The sequence below is a fragment of the Lagopus muta genome, chromosome 20 (assembly GCF_023343835.1).
Source record: "Lagopus muta isolate bLagMut1 chromosome 20, bLagMut1 primary, whole genome shotgun sequence".
Classification (NCBI taxonomy): domain Eukaryota; kingdom Metazoa; phylum Chordata; class Aves; order Galliformes; family Phasianidae; genus Lagopus; species Lagopus muta.
The window spans coordinates 493,375-506,585 of NC_064452.1; the positions used below are offsets into that span (position 1 = coordinate 493,375).

The following is a 13,211-nucleotide window of genomic DNA, read 5'->3' on the forward strand; positions in this document are numbered from 1 at the left end:
TCACATTCTTCTTTCTTACCTCCTACACAAATCCAGCCTCCCCTCAGACACTCAGCCCTGTGACCTCAAGTTTCCCACTTATTTCCATATACAAAATACATGAAAACAGTGTTGCCTTCCTCTGCACAAGCAATCATAGTCTCTATCATTCCCATTTCCATTTACAAAGTTCACGACAACCTCCCCATTTATGTTTGCACTCCTTGAAGTGTTGCACAAGAACTTCAGATAATTGATAAATAATTGTAATCATGAATGTGATTAAATCCCAGAGCTTATTCAAATAAAAAATTTTGAAGATAACTTGTAAGTAATTTAAGAAGCTGCATTCAGACAACACAAGAGACACAAAAGCTAAATGATACAGGTCCGTATGTTTATGAATAAAATCAAACGGCAATCTCTAAGTGAATACAGTCGAAAATGAAAATTACCAGCTCAAGCTTAATGAATATAAGATAAACATAGAAATAACTGTTCCTTACAGTTCATCTCTTTGCCTTTGTGAGAGCACCATTGTGGCTGTGATGTCAGGTTAACGTGTGTCAGGTTAATGTCTCCCCAAGATCTGAAGCCTTAGGATCCACAATTCAGTCTGCCACAGTGGCTCCAAGCTCAATTGTTTCTCCAGATGGGAAATCCAACAGAAAAACCTGGAGGCATTCAGCACAGAAGATTCAATCCATCTAGAAGGAAGAATAAGAGATATTGTTCATTTATTTCAAGTAAGCATTCAGTCAGCGAGCTGATAAGCAGATTTATGTACCCAGATCACACCACCACTCTGGACAGAATAGAACAACTTCATCTGTAATCACAGTTTTATTTCGGAAGCCTGGATTCTGCCCTCACAGCACACTTCCAGTCTGGAGACACTTGTACACATTCTCTGTTCCTCCTCTTCCTACCACTGCTGCTTCAAGAAACACGGAGCTGAAGGAGTTACCTTCACACACCCAGGACAGGTAGCCCAGTCCCAGGCTGTCTACCTTAAGTAACAGGCTTGTTGATCCCACTGGTCCTATCGAAGAGCTACTCCCCCAAATCCTCTACCTTTACACAAGATTTTTAGCATTTGAAGATCTATAGCTTCACCAAACTGTGCTCAGCAAGGATTATTTCAGCTAAGTTTCAACACACTCTCATATCTTCCAGCTTAGCGGTAGTTTAAGCAGAAACGAGCACGTTCCCACAGGGGACGAAGCACTACGGCACACAGCTCGGGACCGGCACTGCCGGCACGCTCTGCTCGCTGCTGCAGCTCAGCTGTGGCATGATGTCAGGCAGTTCTCTGGGACTCACCAGACAGAGCCTTAAAGAATACAGGTATAATTCAGCTCCTGAACTTTCCAGGGAGATTATTACACTTACTAAACAAATTACTTTCTCTATCCTACCAGCACCACCTGAAGAAGTTCCAAATAACACCATTCTGAAGGGACAGAACCTGCCTTCTTCTCAGTCACACACTGACAGAGTTTAACTCTGTTAACTCTGAGTTACATCTACCCCTTTTTTGGGATACATCAGATTTGTAAATGGATCTTCAGCATTAACAGAGCAATGCAATTTTTACAACACCAAGTTCAGAACCAGTCAGAAATCAGCCTTTAATTACCTATTTCTCCCCCCACTACATACTATCTTATTAACAAGAGCTATTACTAAGGACATTAACTATTCTCAGTGTGCAAACGGCCTCTGTTGGACAGCTGTACCTTCGTCCGGGAGACTGCAATAAAAGCACTTGAGCAGCTCTGCCTCCTGGCTGCTGCACTGCAGGTACTCTTTCGTAAGAAGCACCATTATGAAAAATGCTGAAGCAGGCACTTCCTGCACGCTGGACAAGAAGCTGCTAAGCAAGTTTCGCCAAACGACTTCTACCAATGAGACACAGTGAAAGCAAAGCATACAAGGACTTCAGGAAGAAGTTGGTCTGTAACCTTTCTACCAAAAAGCACATGCCCACTTTCTCTTCCTTGCTGTTTCCCATACAGGTAAGAGGCCTACTTTAAACTTCAGACTCTTAAATAATACATAAAATACTCAGCTTATGTCGTTCATGTCTACTTATCCACTGCAGCAGATCAGCAGTTGGTCTCTAAACCTATCTGGGCTCCATGGTCTGTTTCAAAAGCGCAGCTGTGAGCTGTACGTGCTGCACCTTGCTGCTGGATTCCCACACCAAGTGCAGTCCATCACAGAAATGCACCACCAGCTGTTAGGGCAGCAGCACTCCCTAATTAGCTTAACACCTTCCCTAATAGCTACTTCAGGAATGATTCAGCTGAAAGCCAATAGCACATATCCCATATTCCCTTGTCCTTTCAGACAAGGGAAGCAAACAATTCTCATTCTCCTGTCTCTTACTTACCAGGAGGTGGGATAACTGCTCTTCACAGATGCATCAAGGCAGGAGTGCAGAATATAAAGTAAGGGAAATTTAGTTTATATATATGAGATAATATATTGACATGATCAGAAAAAGTGCCCTCTAGAGGGCAATGCTGCAATAAATTTAAGTGCTAGGAAAAAAAAGGCTCATAATGGCTGATCTCTGCACTTCAGTACAAACATAGCAACGCCACGACAAACACTGCCAGGGAGAGCAGCACAGGCAACCGCCTCCCAGAAGCACAGAGCAGAACACAAGCTGTGAACTTCCAGAAACTGCTCGTAGTATTACAACTGCAGTAAAGTCACAGCAATAAAAACAAAGAGTTTTTTGTATTGTGAACTGTTTCAGCATCAAATGTAGTAACAGTGGCACAGTAACTGGTAAAAATAACACACCAATATTTGTGGTCAGTGCCTCGAGGAGACACACCTATAGCTTACACCTAGAAATACCAACTAGGCTGCAAGGTGGTCCTTGATCCACCATACAGGTAACAAATGTGTTTCTGTCCTTCAGTAAAGGAACCCTAAACTCTCCCTCCTACAGCCCCAACTGCTGTCCCACTCCAACTCCTTCTGACAGCAGTCCTTTCCCATGTGCTCCCAACATGTGCTGTGCTGCAGCTTTATGGGCTGCTGAGGGTGACAGCTCTGCCCACCTTCCTCTGCTCACTGTGTCACTCTGGATGCTGAGTGAGAAGCAGCTTCCTAACACCCAGGCACACTTTCCTTTGCCCACAGCTGCTATAATTGCACAAGAACTCCAGTGATCACACACATTCCTGCAGTAGCAAAGTGAAGATATGCTAACATCATCCCACATTTCAGCAGTCAGTCCAGCCATAAACAGGCATGGGAATGTGGATGCCAGTCTAAAATAATTCAAACACAGGCTGAGGAATTAATGGCAATATGTAGAGGTTGGATCCTTCACTTTGCTGCCCCCCCAAGAAAAAGGCAAAGTTTGAGTGCTTCACCAACACCTGCACTTCTATAGACCTTGTGGAGTGGTGGGGAAGAATTACCAAGAGCCTCCAGAGGCAGGATCCTCTCATTCTATCTGAGCTACAGATAGCTAATACTCGTGGGAAAACCACCATGAGCTGGTCGCCATTTTTATTCCATCAGTACCAGTGTAAGGTCAACTTTTATGTGGACGCACTTCTTACTGGCCTTAGCTGAGCCCTCAGCATGACACGGCTCTGTGGCAGTGTGATGATGCAGTCTTCATATAAAAATAGATGATGGTGCAGACATCTGCAAGTAGCAGAAGTACGCCGCACAAGGAAAGAGGTCATGCTTATTTGTTCAGAAGTTACCACCTTGGTGGAAATGCACCTCTTCTATAAACAGCAGAGGACAGACAAACGTTGCCCACATGCACTGCCTCTTCACCCGGCCAGCGAGGCTCTGTGACACACACGGGTCGGTGGAGCCAGACTAACCAGTCCTCCTCCACCTATCGAGGTTTGCAGTCACTGCTGCATCACAACCTCCCTGCAAAGCCCTGGTAGTGAGAAACAGACGCTCAACAGAGAAATCTTGGGAAAAACCTATTCCTTGTATCTTGCCTGACATCAGCGATCTGTGGTACCAATAATTTGCTGTGAATGAGGTGGTGTCAAGACAGAGCCAGATCTTTCTCAAAAGAGAAGATTTCTTTTTAATTAGTTCTGTATTATTCAGTACAGGGAAAAGAAGCCTGAGCCTAATAGAGCCATCCATGGAGTAATAACTACTAATTAAATGCAAAACAGGATGCGCCTTGTATTAATAACCCCATCTATACTGCAAAATGTTTTACTTCCTAACTTAAGAACCTTCTGATTCCATATTGACAGTCTGCACATTAAAAAAGCTTTGAGAAAAAAATCACTTTCAGGCACAGGACTGTCACAAAACCCTCACTTTGTGATAAATCCTGTCATTAAAAAACAAATCATGGCCCACGATATGATCTACTTCACAACAAAGCCACAAAGACTAAACAAAACTCTTGAAGCACACTTGAATACTTTGTTTTTTAAATGAAAACCAGTCCGTTCTCTTACATTCAATTGCTGAAACAGTATTTCTGGACTTTTACTGAGCCCTGCCATTAAATACTCATAGATTAGTTACTTCCCAAGCTTTGTTATTTTCCCTGTTTCACCAAAATCATTGGTCTTGCTGTTGTTACATCTTTGGTTAGCGATCCTAATAACTCAGCACTCCATCTTTTATCTGAAGGGTCTCTCGGCGTGGCAGGGCAGCATTCAGTCTCCCAAAGTAAAGCACGCATTGTACTATGACAAAACTGGAGTTGCAAACACAGAGGCCAAGGAAGTCACGGACGGGAGCTTCTCTGCTGCTGTGTGCAGGGCAGGGGCTCAGGAAGCCTTTCCAACGCACGCAGTTCAGAAATGCGTCGCAAGACATTTACGTACAGATACCAAACTGAAACTACAACCAACCTTACCATCCTCCTCTGTTATTGCATCAGCAAGGTCAGTTCAAAGCTCTCCACTGCCTTTCCTTTTCTTCCAGTAAGCACAACAAAGCAGTGCAATGCCTCAACTGACTAACAATACCCACTTCTGCTCTTCAGAACAGTTTATAGTAAAAGTTACTCCAAATTGAGATATGATCTACAGGTTAGCAATGAGGAAAAGCAAACGTTTAACTTAGAAAAAACACACATAGCCATATAAATAAAAAAATACACAAATAGCAAATAACTGCTCTCCAACTCATCTTCTATTCTGGGCATACAGTTGCTTTGCAACACTCAGTGGAGCCTCTGAGGTACAAGTAAGACCCAAACCCAGGGCAGGCCCAGCCATCCCACCAGGCAGCACAGCTCCCGCACAGCACCCAGCTCCGTGAGCTCCTACACAGACCTTAACTGGTGCAGGCAGGCAGCAGGAAAGTTAACCCAAGTTTATCCCAAACCAGCATTCCTTGCATACATTTCTAGGATGTAACCAGGTTTGTTAAGACTCCTCAGCACAGCAGCAAGGAGTAACACAGAGAGAAACCTATTATAAGGCCTTTTTAACATTCAGAAGGGCAATTTCATAGGCTTCTGCCACAGCCCAAGTCCCTCTGAGTACCCAGGCCACAGCTCCCATCATCACAGTCCCAACCCCCACAACGACAGCCAGCCTCAACCCCTGAACTCCAGGCTTAACGTCCTTCCCAGGCTGGTAATTTAACTGCTGGAGCCCATAGAAACATTGCTTATTAGCTACAAAAAACAATCAGCCTTAACACATTCATAAACACTTCCATTTCCTGTAATTCCCACGTGCGCACTCATCCCTCCTGTGTTTTATGGATTCTCTCCCATCCACTTCTGACCCTGTCCAAGTCAAACCACACAGCTGCTCTTCTGCTCTAGCAGTGTGTCCCAGCTGGCCTTACTGCTGTCCGCACCGCAGCAACAGCTGCTGCTGCCCAGCTGGGACTGCACACCCTGGGACCTGCCCGGAGCTCCCCAGGAAACTTCAAAATAAAGGACATGTTTGTGGTCTTAATGACCATTGCTTAGGCTCTGGGAACAGACTTCCCCACAAAAACACATTATATGTACCAAACACATAACTGTAGCTCATTAAATCTGAAATTAAAAGAGCTACATGGCATAGACAGAATGTAGCATCAGATTCAAAGCAGGCCAACACTTTTCCAACTCGTAGAAGTGGCACTGGGCCTCAGAAACAGGATTTCATTTTCTCTGCAGTTTGCAGAACCTGAATATCTTAACAAACTCAAAGACTTATATATATATATATATATATATATATATATATATATATATATATATATATATATATATATATAAAAGAAATCAATCAATATTTAAGTAATCTACACAAAGATTTCCTTGAGGGAGACAGATCTGCAGCCATGCTCAGTGTCAGGCTAAGCATGCCACACAGCAAGTAGTGCTGGGCAAGAAGGGCACACAAGTCACCATGAACAACCACGTGGGATCATGGCTACACTATGAAATCAATTGCAGAGTTTCAGACTATTCCTATTTACATGATTGCGCATTACAACTTCAACATGAAGCAGAAGTTCCAACACACTGTAAAACTTCAACCAGCCCTGATGCTCTGCTCGCATGCTGTCCTCAGAAGGTCTTCTACTCTGCCTGGGAGGAAATGCCTCTGCTCTTCTCCTCACTTTCTTACCGTATCTGAACTCTGCTTTGTGTGGTTCGCTTCCTGCTTTTGGGCAATCCTTCAATCCCAGTGAAAGGCAAATCCCTTACGGAGTAGTAGTGCAGATCAGAACCACCAGAAGACTAATTTACTTAATATCATCAGATACAAATTTGATTATCTTCCAAGTCGGGACCACCCCTCTGTCCATGCAGCAGCCACTCTCCTTGCAGTGTCACTTGTTTCAGGTGCCACATCAGATCCCAGTGAACTTTTCCAACAGTGTAGCTTGTTTCAAAACATATTAACAAGAGGTGTTCAGTGGTTATTTGTATTTGCTGGCCATGAGTTACAATGCCTTCAGGGAGAACTAGATTCACAGTGGTTGGATTACACTGCTGGACCCCATGAAGCACACACCACTTTTTTAATCTAGATTAATTCTGACTGATTTTTTTTCTAAAACCAAAAAGCTGATTTACGAACCCCAGCCACAGAATTCTTCTCGTGATAAACTCTAGAAACAGATTCCACAGAGCCATTTACAGCTGATATAACTAAAAGTGAAGTAATATCCATACTTGTCAGGCATAATAATTATGACCTAAAAAAGGTTTCTTAGAACTGTCTCCATCTCTTGATAGGAAAGGAAAACACAACGTACCATACCAAGCACCCAGCTCCCTCTTCCCCCGTAACTCCCATTCCACCACTTACAGCAGAACAGCACACACAATGCTATCACAACAGCATGGAGCTGCTCTTCCAGTGTGGCAAACACACCTTACTGCATGAAATGTTAGAAGCCAGCAAGGATGAGCACAGAAATACAAAAAAAGCAGCTCAGTTATGAATTACCTCATTTTTCCTCTACTTTTCATCCTACATCTGCACAGCCAGTTCAGCATGCCATGACAGTAATTGCAATTATTTCACAAAGTGAGATTTAAACCCGTATTATCCCTCCAATGCAAACCTGGCAGGCTGGGAGGTTGGACAGGCGGTGACGCCGCTGTGTGGGGGGATGAGGGCACAAAGTATTCCAATGGGAATTTCAAGCTGCTATCCCAAACTTGTTTGGAGAAACTCACAGCTCCTATCATGGCTTATCTGGATGACTCCAGCAATAAGTATTTTTCAGAATGATTTTTGTTTGGTCAAGTGATGCAGGCACTCTTTGGGTAACAGTACCAGAACGCTCTACTTAAGCTATTTTCTCTTAGCTGCTGAGAGAAGGCTCTATGTGCTTCAAACCATTTTCAAAGCCGGCCTGCAATCGTGCACTGGATGTGAATTCTGTTCTTTCCCTCCCATTTCCCTGAGTTACAGAATGAAGCAGCAATCAGATAGTTTGTAAGACCATTCCCATATTTATCAGCCCACTAGTAACCTGCCTCTAATGCTCTACTCTGATAAATCTTTAACAAACATCAAATAAATTTAATCAGTTCACAAGATGAAGAACAACTGGAAGGAAACCTGAAGGCACACTTACGTTGAAGCTTCAGAAACAGCAAGCCACAAAATGACAAAAAAATCCAAACACTCCGCACATCATGAGAATGCTCATCCTTCAGCTGTGCTGGACAAGAGAAACAAGACTCAAACATCTCTGCCACAGTACATCTTATCCGTTACCTGGAAGAGCTCAATCTATCACGATGCTGGTGCCAAACACGATGAAAGCAGGGTTCTTCTGGGAGGTGTCCAATCCATCTCAGGGCCCATCTCCACACGTGCTGCTGCCTCCCCCCACCTGCACGCCGGGAGCCCCATCACTGAGGCCAGGAGCCCCCCTGGGATGATGCTGCCCCACATCGGCCACAGCAGCCAGGCTCTGCAGAGCTCCTTTCCTGCTGTGGCTGATCCCTGTCACCACACTGAAGCAAGGGCAGGTGGACCCCCGTAGGGCCCGGTCCTGCACCGGGCAGCAGCCCACAGCACTCACACCCATCCCAGCTGCCATTTTGTTCATGTATACTTCTGTAACTGTGATACGCTGTGGCAAATTATCCATCATTGCCACTCAAAGTCTTATTAGCGAAACAAAATAGAAGAACAGTTCCAAGGTTTAGGTACAAACATGGCCGGCATGATGTCAGAGCTCTGACCCCACCACACAGCCGAGGTGGATCCTGGGCTCACAGCCCCTCTCCAAAGCTCTCCTGCTCCAGGTTCTGCTTGCTGCCTACAAACCCAGTGCATGAGAGCCCAGAATTTCCAACACTGCTGATTTAATAGACGCCATCTGCTTCAAAACACATACACTTGTGCTAATGACATCATCCTCTTAATACAGTGCAAAGAGGTTAGCATTTAAATAAACAAACTGTTTATCAGATCTTTTCTTCAGCCCCCCCAAAAACCCCACAGCTGGATTAGGAACAAGACCAATAGCCAACATTTTCTATAAGGAAGACACATTCATTTATCTACATGTGAACAGCCTAGATGTTTCCAACTAACCTTCCTCTAGATCTAAATAGGGATATATCTCTGTTTTAGCATTAAACCACCTCCATGCAGAAAAATGAGGCAACCGATCGAAAGCAGAAGCATCCAGGAGGTGACGGAGGTTAGATTTGTCTAATTAAGCCAAGAAAACTTTGATTTGCACAAAGCAATTAAAACCGATACAAGAGGGAAGGGGTAAGACACCTCAATCACGAAGACCACAGCTATCTCAGATGTGAACCAGCACAGCATCACACCATAAAACCTCTTACTTTTAGCCCTGCCTTGAAGCAAGCATGCCAGCTGACTCACCAAGCAATGGAGAAGAGGTGCTTCAGAAAAGCCTACCTACAAACTCACTGAACAGGGACCTACTCAACAACAGATCTGAGAAAATTACAGGACAGACTTTGCTGCAGCACCACCTACAAACCACGAGCACAATGGGCTGTCCTGTAACTGGAAACATCTTCTCAACACCGCAGCAGCTAGTTACTGGTTACAAATACCAGGTGGCTCTTCCAAAAACAGTGGAATCACAAACCCAAAGATGTATTTATCATATCTATTTTAACACAGTTCTAACCTAGAGGTCCATAAGCAGTCAAACTACTGGGCTTTCTAAGCACTACTAATAAGAAGTGGCTAAAATACTCCTTGATCTATTCACAAGTATCTTGAAATCATGACATTATTTATATATTTATTATTTCTATGTGTGTGTGCATACGTAAGCATATATATATACACATGTCTAACTATGCATCATAAGTGCACTTGCTACTTTTAGCGTGACCACACTGAGCACGTGCTTCACTGAAGAGGGCTGTACCCTCACAGCCCTGATGAAATGGACAAGAGCTCCATGCAAACACAATTACTTTGTAGATAAACGTTTCCTTGAAATTTCTGTCACAGCCCATGGCAGCACTACGTGATACCAGAGTCCACCCTCAGGGAAAACAGCCAGAAGCAAGACTAAGTCACATCTATTTAATTCCCCAAAGAGAGTACATGAGGTGAAGCTGTACAGGCTCAGAGCCTGCCTCAATGAGCATTAAGAGAAAGCCCTTTTTTGAACAGCTAAACTAGATGTACACACCTGCAGGAGGTAAGCCTGCCGTACCTAGCAAGTACCAGAATAAAACTAGATCCAAGTTATTCCTTTCACACTGAAAACAAGTGTGTGTGTTTCTTGTTTTTTTTTTGTTGTTGTTGTTGCTGGTGTTTGTTTCTTTTCTTTCAGGCTAAAAAGCCTTGTTCAGATAAACTGATGAAATAACACAATCTGCCTACAGCAGGCCAAAAAATTCCACTTCTTTCAAATGCTTCTGGTGCATGACACTCATCAGTAGGTCACTCCACATTGCAGGAACGAAGCAAAACAGGGTTCTAAGATAGTTATAACACATGTAAAACAGACACATAACTTCAGCTAGGGGCACCACAGTAAAGTTGACACAACACAGCTACAGTTCCAGTTAGGCCACTGCGCTTTCAGTAACGGCACAAACCTTTCAGGGACACCTGCTGGTTCACACAGCAACTACTGTAAGAATGTCAAAGAAATAACTTGATGCATTGAATCTAGTCAAGTTCCTACTAGTCAAGACTACCTATTAGTGTAAATGCCCATTTTTAGAAGCATGAACTGAGGCATAACCTATTCTGCCAAGCACAGCTCAAAAGTAACAGCAGTCCATAATAAACATCTTTGCTCATAGCACCCAGAAGTCAGTAGGTAAGTTCTTCTGTGGTAGTTACTTTTTTTTTTTTTTAATGAGAAACAGAGGAATTAAGAGACCACTTGTTAATATATCTGCCTTTTTAGACAGGACAGAACTCACCACCTCTCTATAATAAACACGAGAGAAGAAATCCAGGAGCATTTTGACTAATACACATGGCTCTGACACATGGAAAGATCTTCAACTGCCATCACAGTTATGTACTAGGCTGGGAAGCAAAAAAACACAACCACTTTATGTGAAATCCAAAATTATTATTTGTTACTAATGACAACTGATTGTGATTGTCTCTTGTTTCACGTATTTAGGCATAAGCAGCTTTTATTTGCAGGCTAACAACTACTCCAGTGTTCACTTGGAAGAAATTTTAACAGCCCTCCCACAGCCTTTGCCATCCATTTGGGAGGCTGCCCGGGGGGCCACAAGAGCAGGGGAACCCGAATGAAACAGAAGGGTTTGAGGGGCTCTCTCTCTGTGCTACAGTAGTTCCAACCTTCCTTGGTCATGAGCACCAGAATGCGCCTCAGAAGGCCGTGTACAAACTTTGCAACGTACACATACAGCACAGCTCAGAGCTACAGAGAAGCATGGGTTCTCCAGCTGTTCCTCCACAAGAGGGTACCCATTACCATTAGCCCCAGTGGAAGCTGGTTACAGAGGTCTCAAACAAAGACAGTTTGGGTAAAGACAGACAGCAGAATAACCCAATAGTAGCCCCACTGTTGGCAAGTTGGATAGGCAAGAGTTGACAGCAGGTAAAGAACACAACCCATGCACATAAGTTTGGGTGGAGCATAGGAAGCAGCACAGGGAACAGGCTCAGGCATTCATGACAGACCTTGGTATGCATTAATGTCTTTTTCTTTTGTAGAAGGGAAATTAACGCGTTACTGCCATACAAGACAGTAGCTTCAATCATGTCAAGGACAAAAATCAGCCAAAGTTATAAGAAGGTAAGAGTTCTATTGGATCCTTCATTATTCTCACCTTGGCTTCATTCGTAGACATAGGGATTTAATGAATACAGCCATTAACTCCTGTAACATCTACTCCTATAAGTAAATGAACTTTAAAAAGCCACTATCCTTTAATTTAATTTTGGGCAAATCAGCACCAAGGAGCAGCCTCATCTGCAGCCACCTACCATCGAAAACTGGACTCCAGAACTGAGAGACCCAAGAAAAACAAACCGTCAACTTGCTTCATAGTTGTTTGTTTTCAGTGCTGTACTCACTCTGAACAACACTGAATTCGGGAGCAAACACCATTAACTACATCTCGAATAGCAGGCCACTCAGAAAGCAGGCCTTCCTAGGTGCTTCATCTGATCCCTTTTGTATTCCCCAAATCCTTTGTTCTAATGCCTTTCCTACACAACTTTACGTCTCAGCATTAGTACTGCCCTCACGATGCAGAAGTATGCACAGTAAGGCTCTTACAGAGCCAGTCCACTGAAAAGGGCTTCCAAAATCTTGAGATGTTATCTTGTATGAACTTGGGACATGACAAAGGGGAGGGCAGCATAATTAAATCCGCATGCTAATGGGAGTTGCCTGCCCTACTACGGGCACCAAAGCAAGCAGGGATGCTTCACCTCTGCATCCACCCAAAACCCAACCCAACCAAGAAGTTATATGAGCAAATAGTAACACTAAGCTACAATACAGGGGTTCTCAATAACTCCAGAATCTTGTGTGTAAAACGCTCATGCCAAACTTATAACTCTTGTTTAAAGTGAAATCAAATAAATTCAACAAGTGAATATCTAAGTTGATATATTGAAACGGGCAACAGACAAAACAACTGGCTTTGCAACGGTGACTGGTCACTTCTCACTGCCACATACATCAAGATCCACCCTGCAGAAAAATCAGCCTCAAAACAGTGAGGTTTGTGTTGCTGCATCCTTAGATTCTTCCCTAAAGAAGAGACCTCATTGTTACATCAATTAGTATTCTTCCACCCCAGCAAAACGCAAGGAAAGGGAAAAAAAAAAAAAAAAAAAGCCATGAAAGGGTAATCTAGCCATTTCGCAGCTCTGCCTCCTTACTCCACCCAGTCTCTCCTCTGCTCAATGGCTGCACACAGCATCCATAAACACACTCAAATCAAAAGAAACACACAAAATAGAGAACCCTGAGAACAAGAAAGATTTGCAATACATCTATTAGAAATATTTTCTTTGTTTAGCTCCCTAGCGTGATTTCTCTATTTAAGAAAATGACTCGAAGGACAGACAGCATTGTGATAGCAGACCCTCCCTCTTCCAAAAACCAGCTGAATGCTGCACAGTCATTTATGAAGCGATCATCACTGAACATAGGCTCCTTAGCCCCCCACCTCCTAATACCGTATAAACAATACTGTCACACAAATACATCCGTAAAGGGGTCTCCACATAAAAAGAGAATTCAGCCAGGTCCACGCACCCAAACATTTGTACTTAGAATAAAATAGTGCTTAT

The 13,211-nt window shown here is 43.5% G+C and overlaps 1 protein-coding gene across 5 annotated transcripts in view; it reads right to left on the reverse strand.

Annotated features, from left to right (window-relative positions):
- PAFAH1B1 (platelet activating factor acetylhydrolase 1b regulatory subunit 1) overlaps positions 1-13,211 on the reverse strand; it is a 30,947-nt gene that overhangs the window by 16,333 nt on the left and 1,403 nt on the right. For 4 of the 5 annotated variants that reach the window (XM_048967037.1, XM_048967038.1, XM_048967040.1 and 1 more), the window contains exon 2: positions 486-686. In XM_048967037.1, coding sequence (XP_048822994.1) covers positions 486-517 — 32 coding nt within the window. In that variant the 5' untranslated portion in view covers positions 518-686. Of the gene's footprint in view, positions 1-485; positions 687-8,183; positions 12,700-13,211 lie in introns of those variants that run through there. The other variant, XM_048967039.1, reaches the window with a different exon arrangement.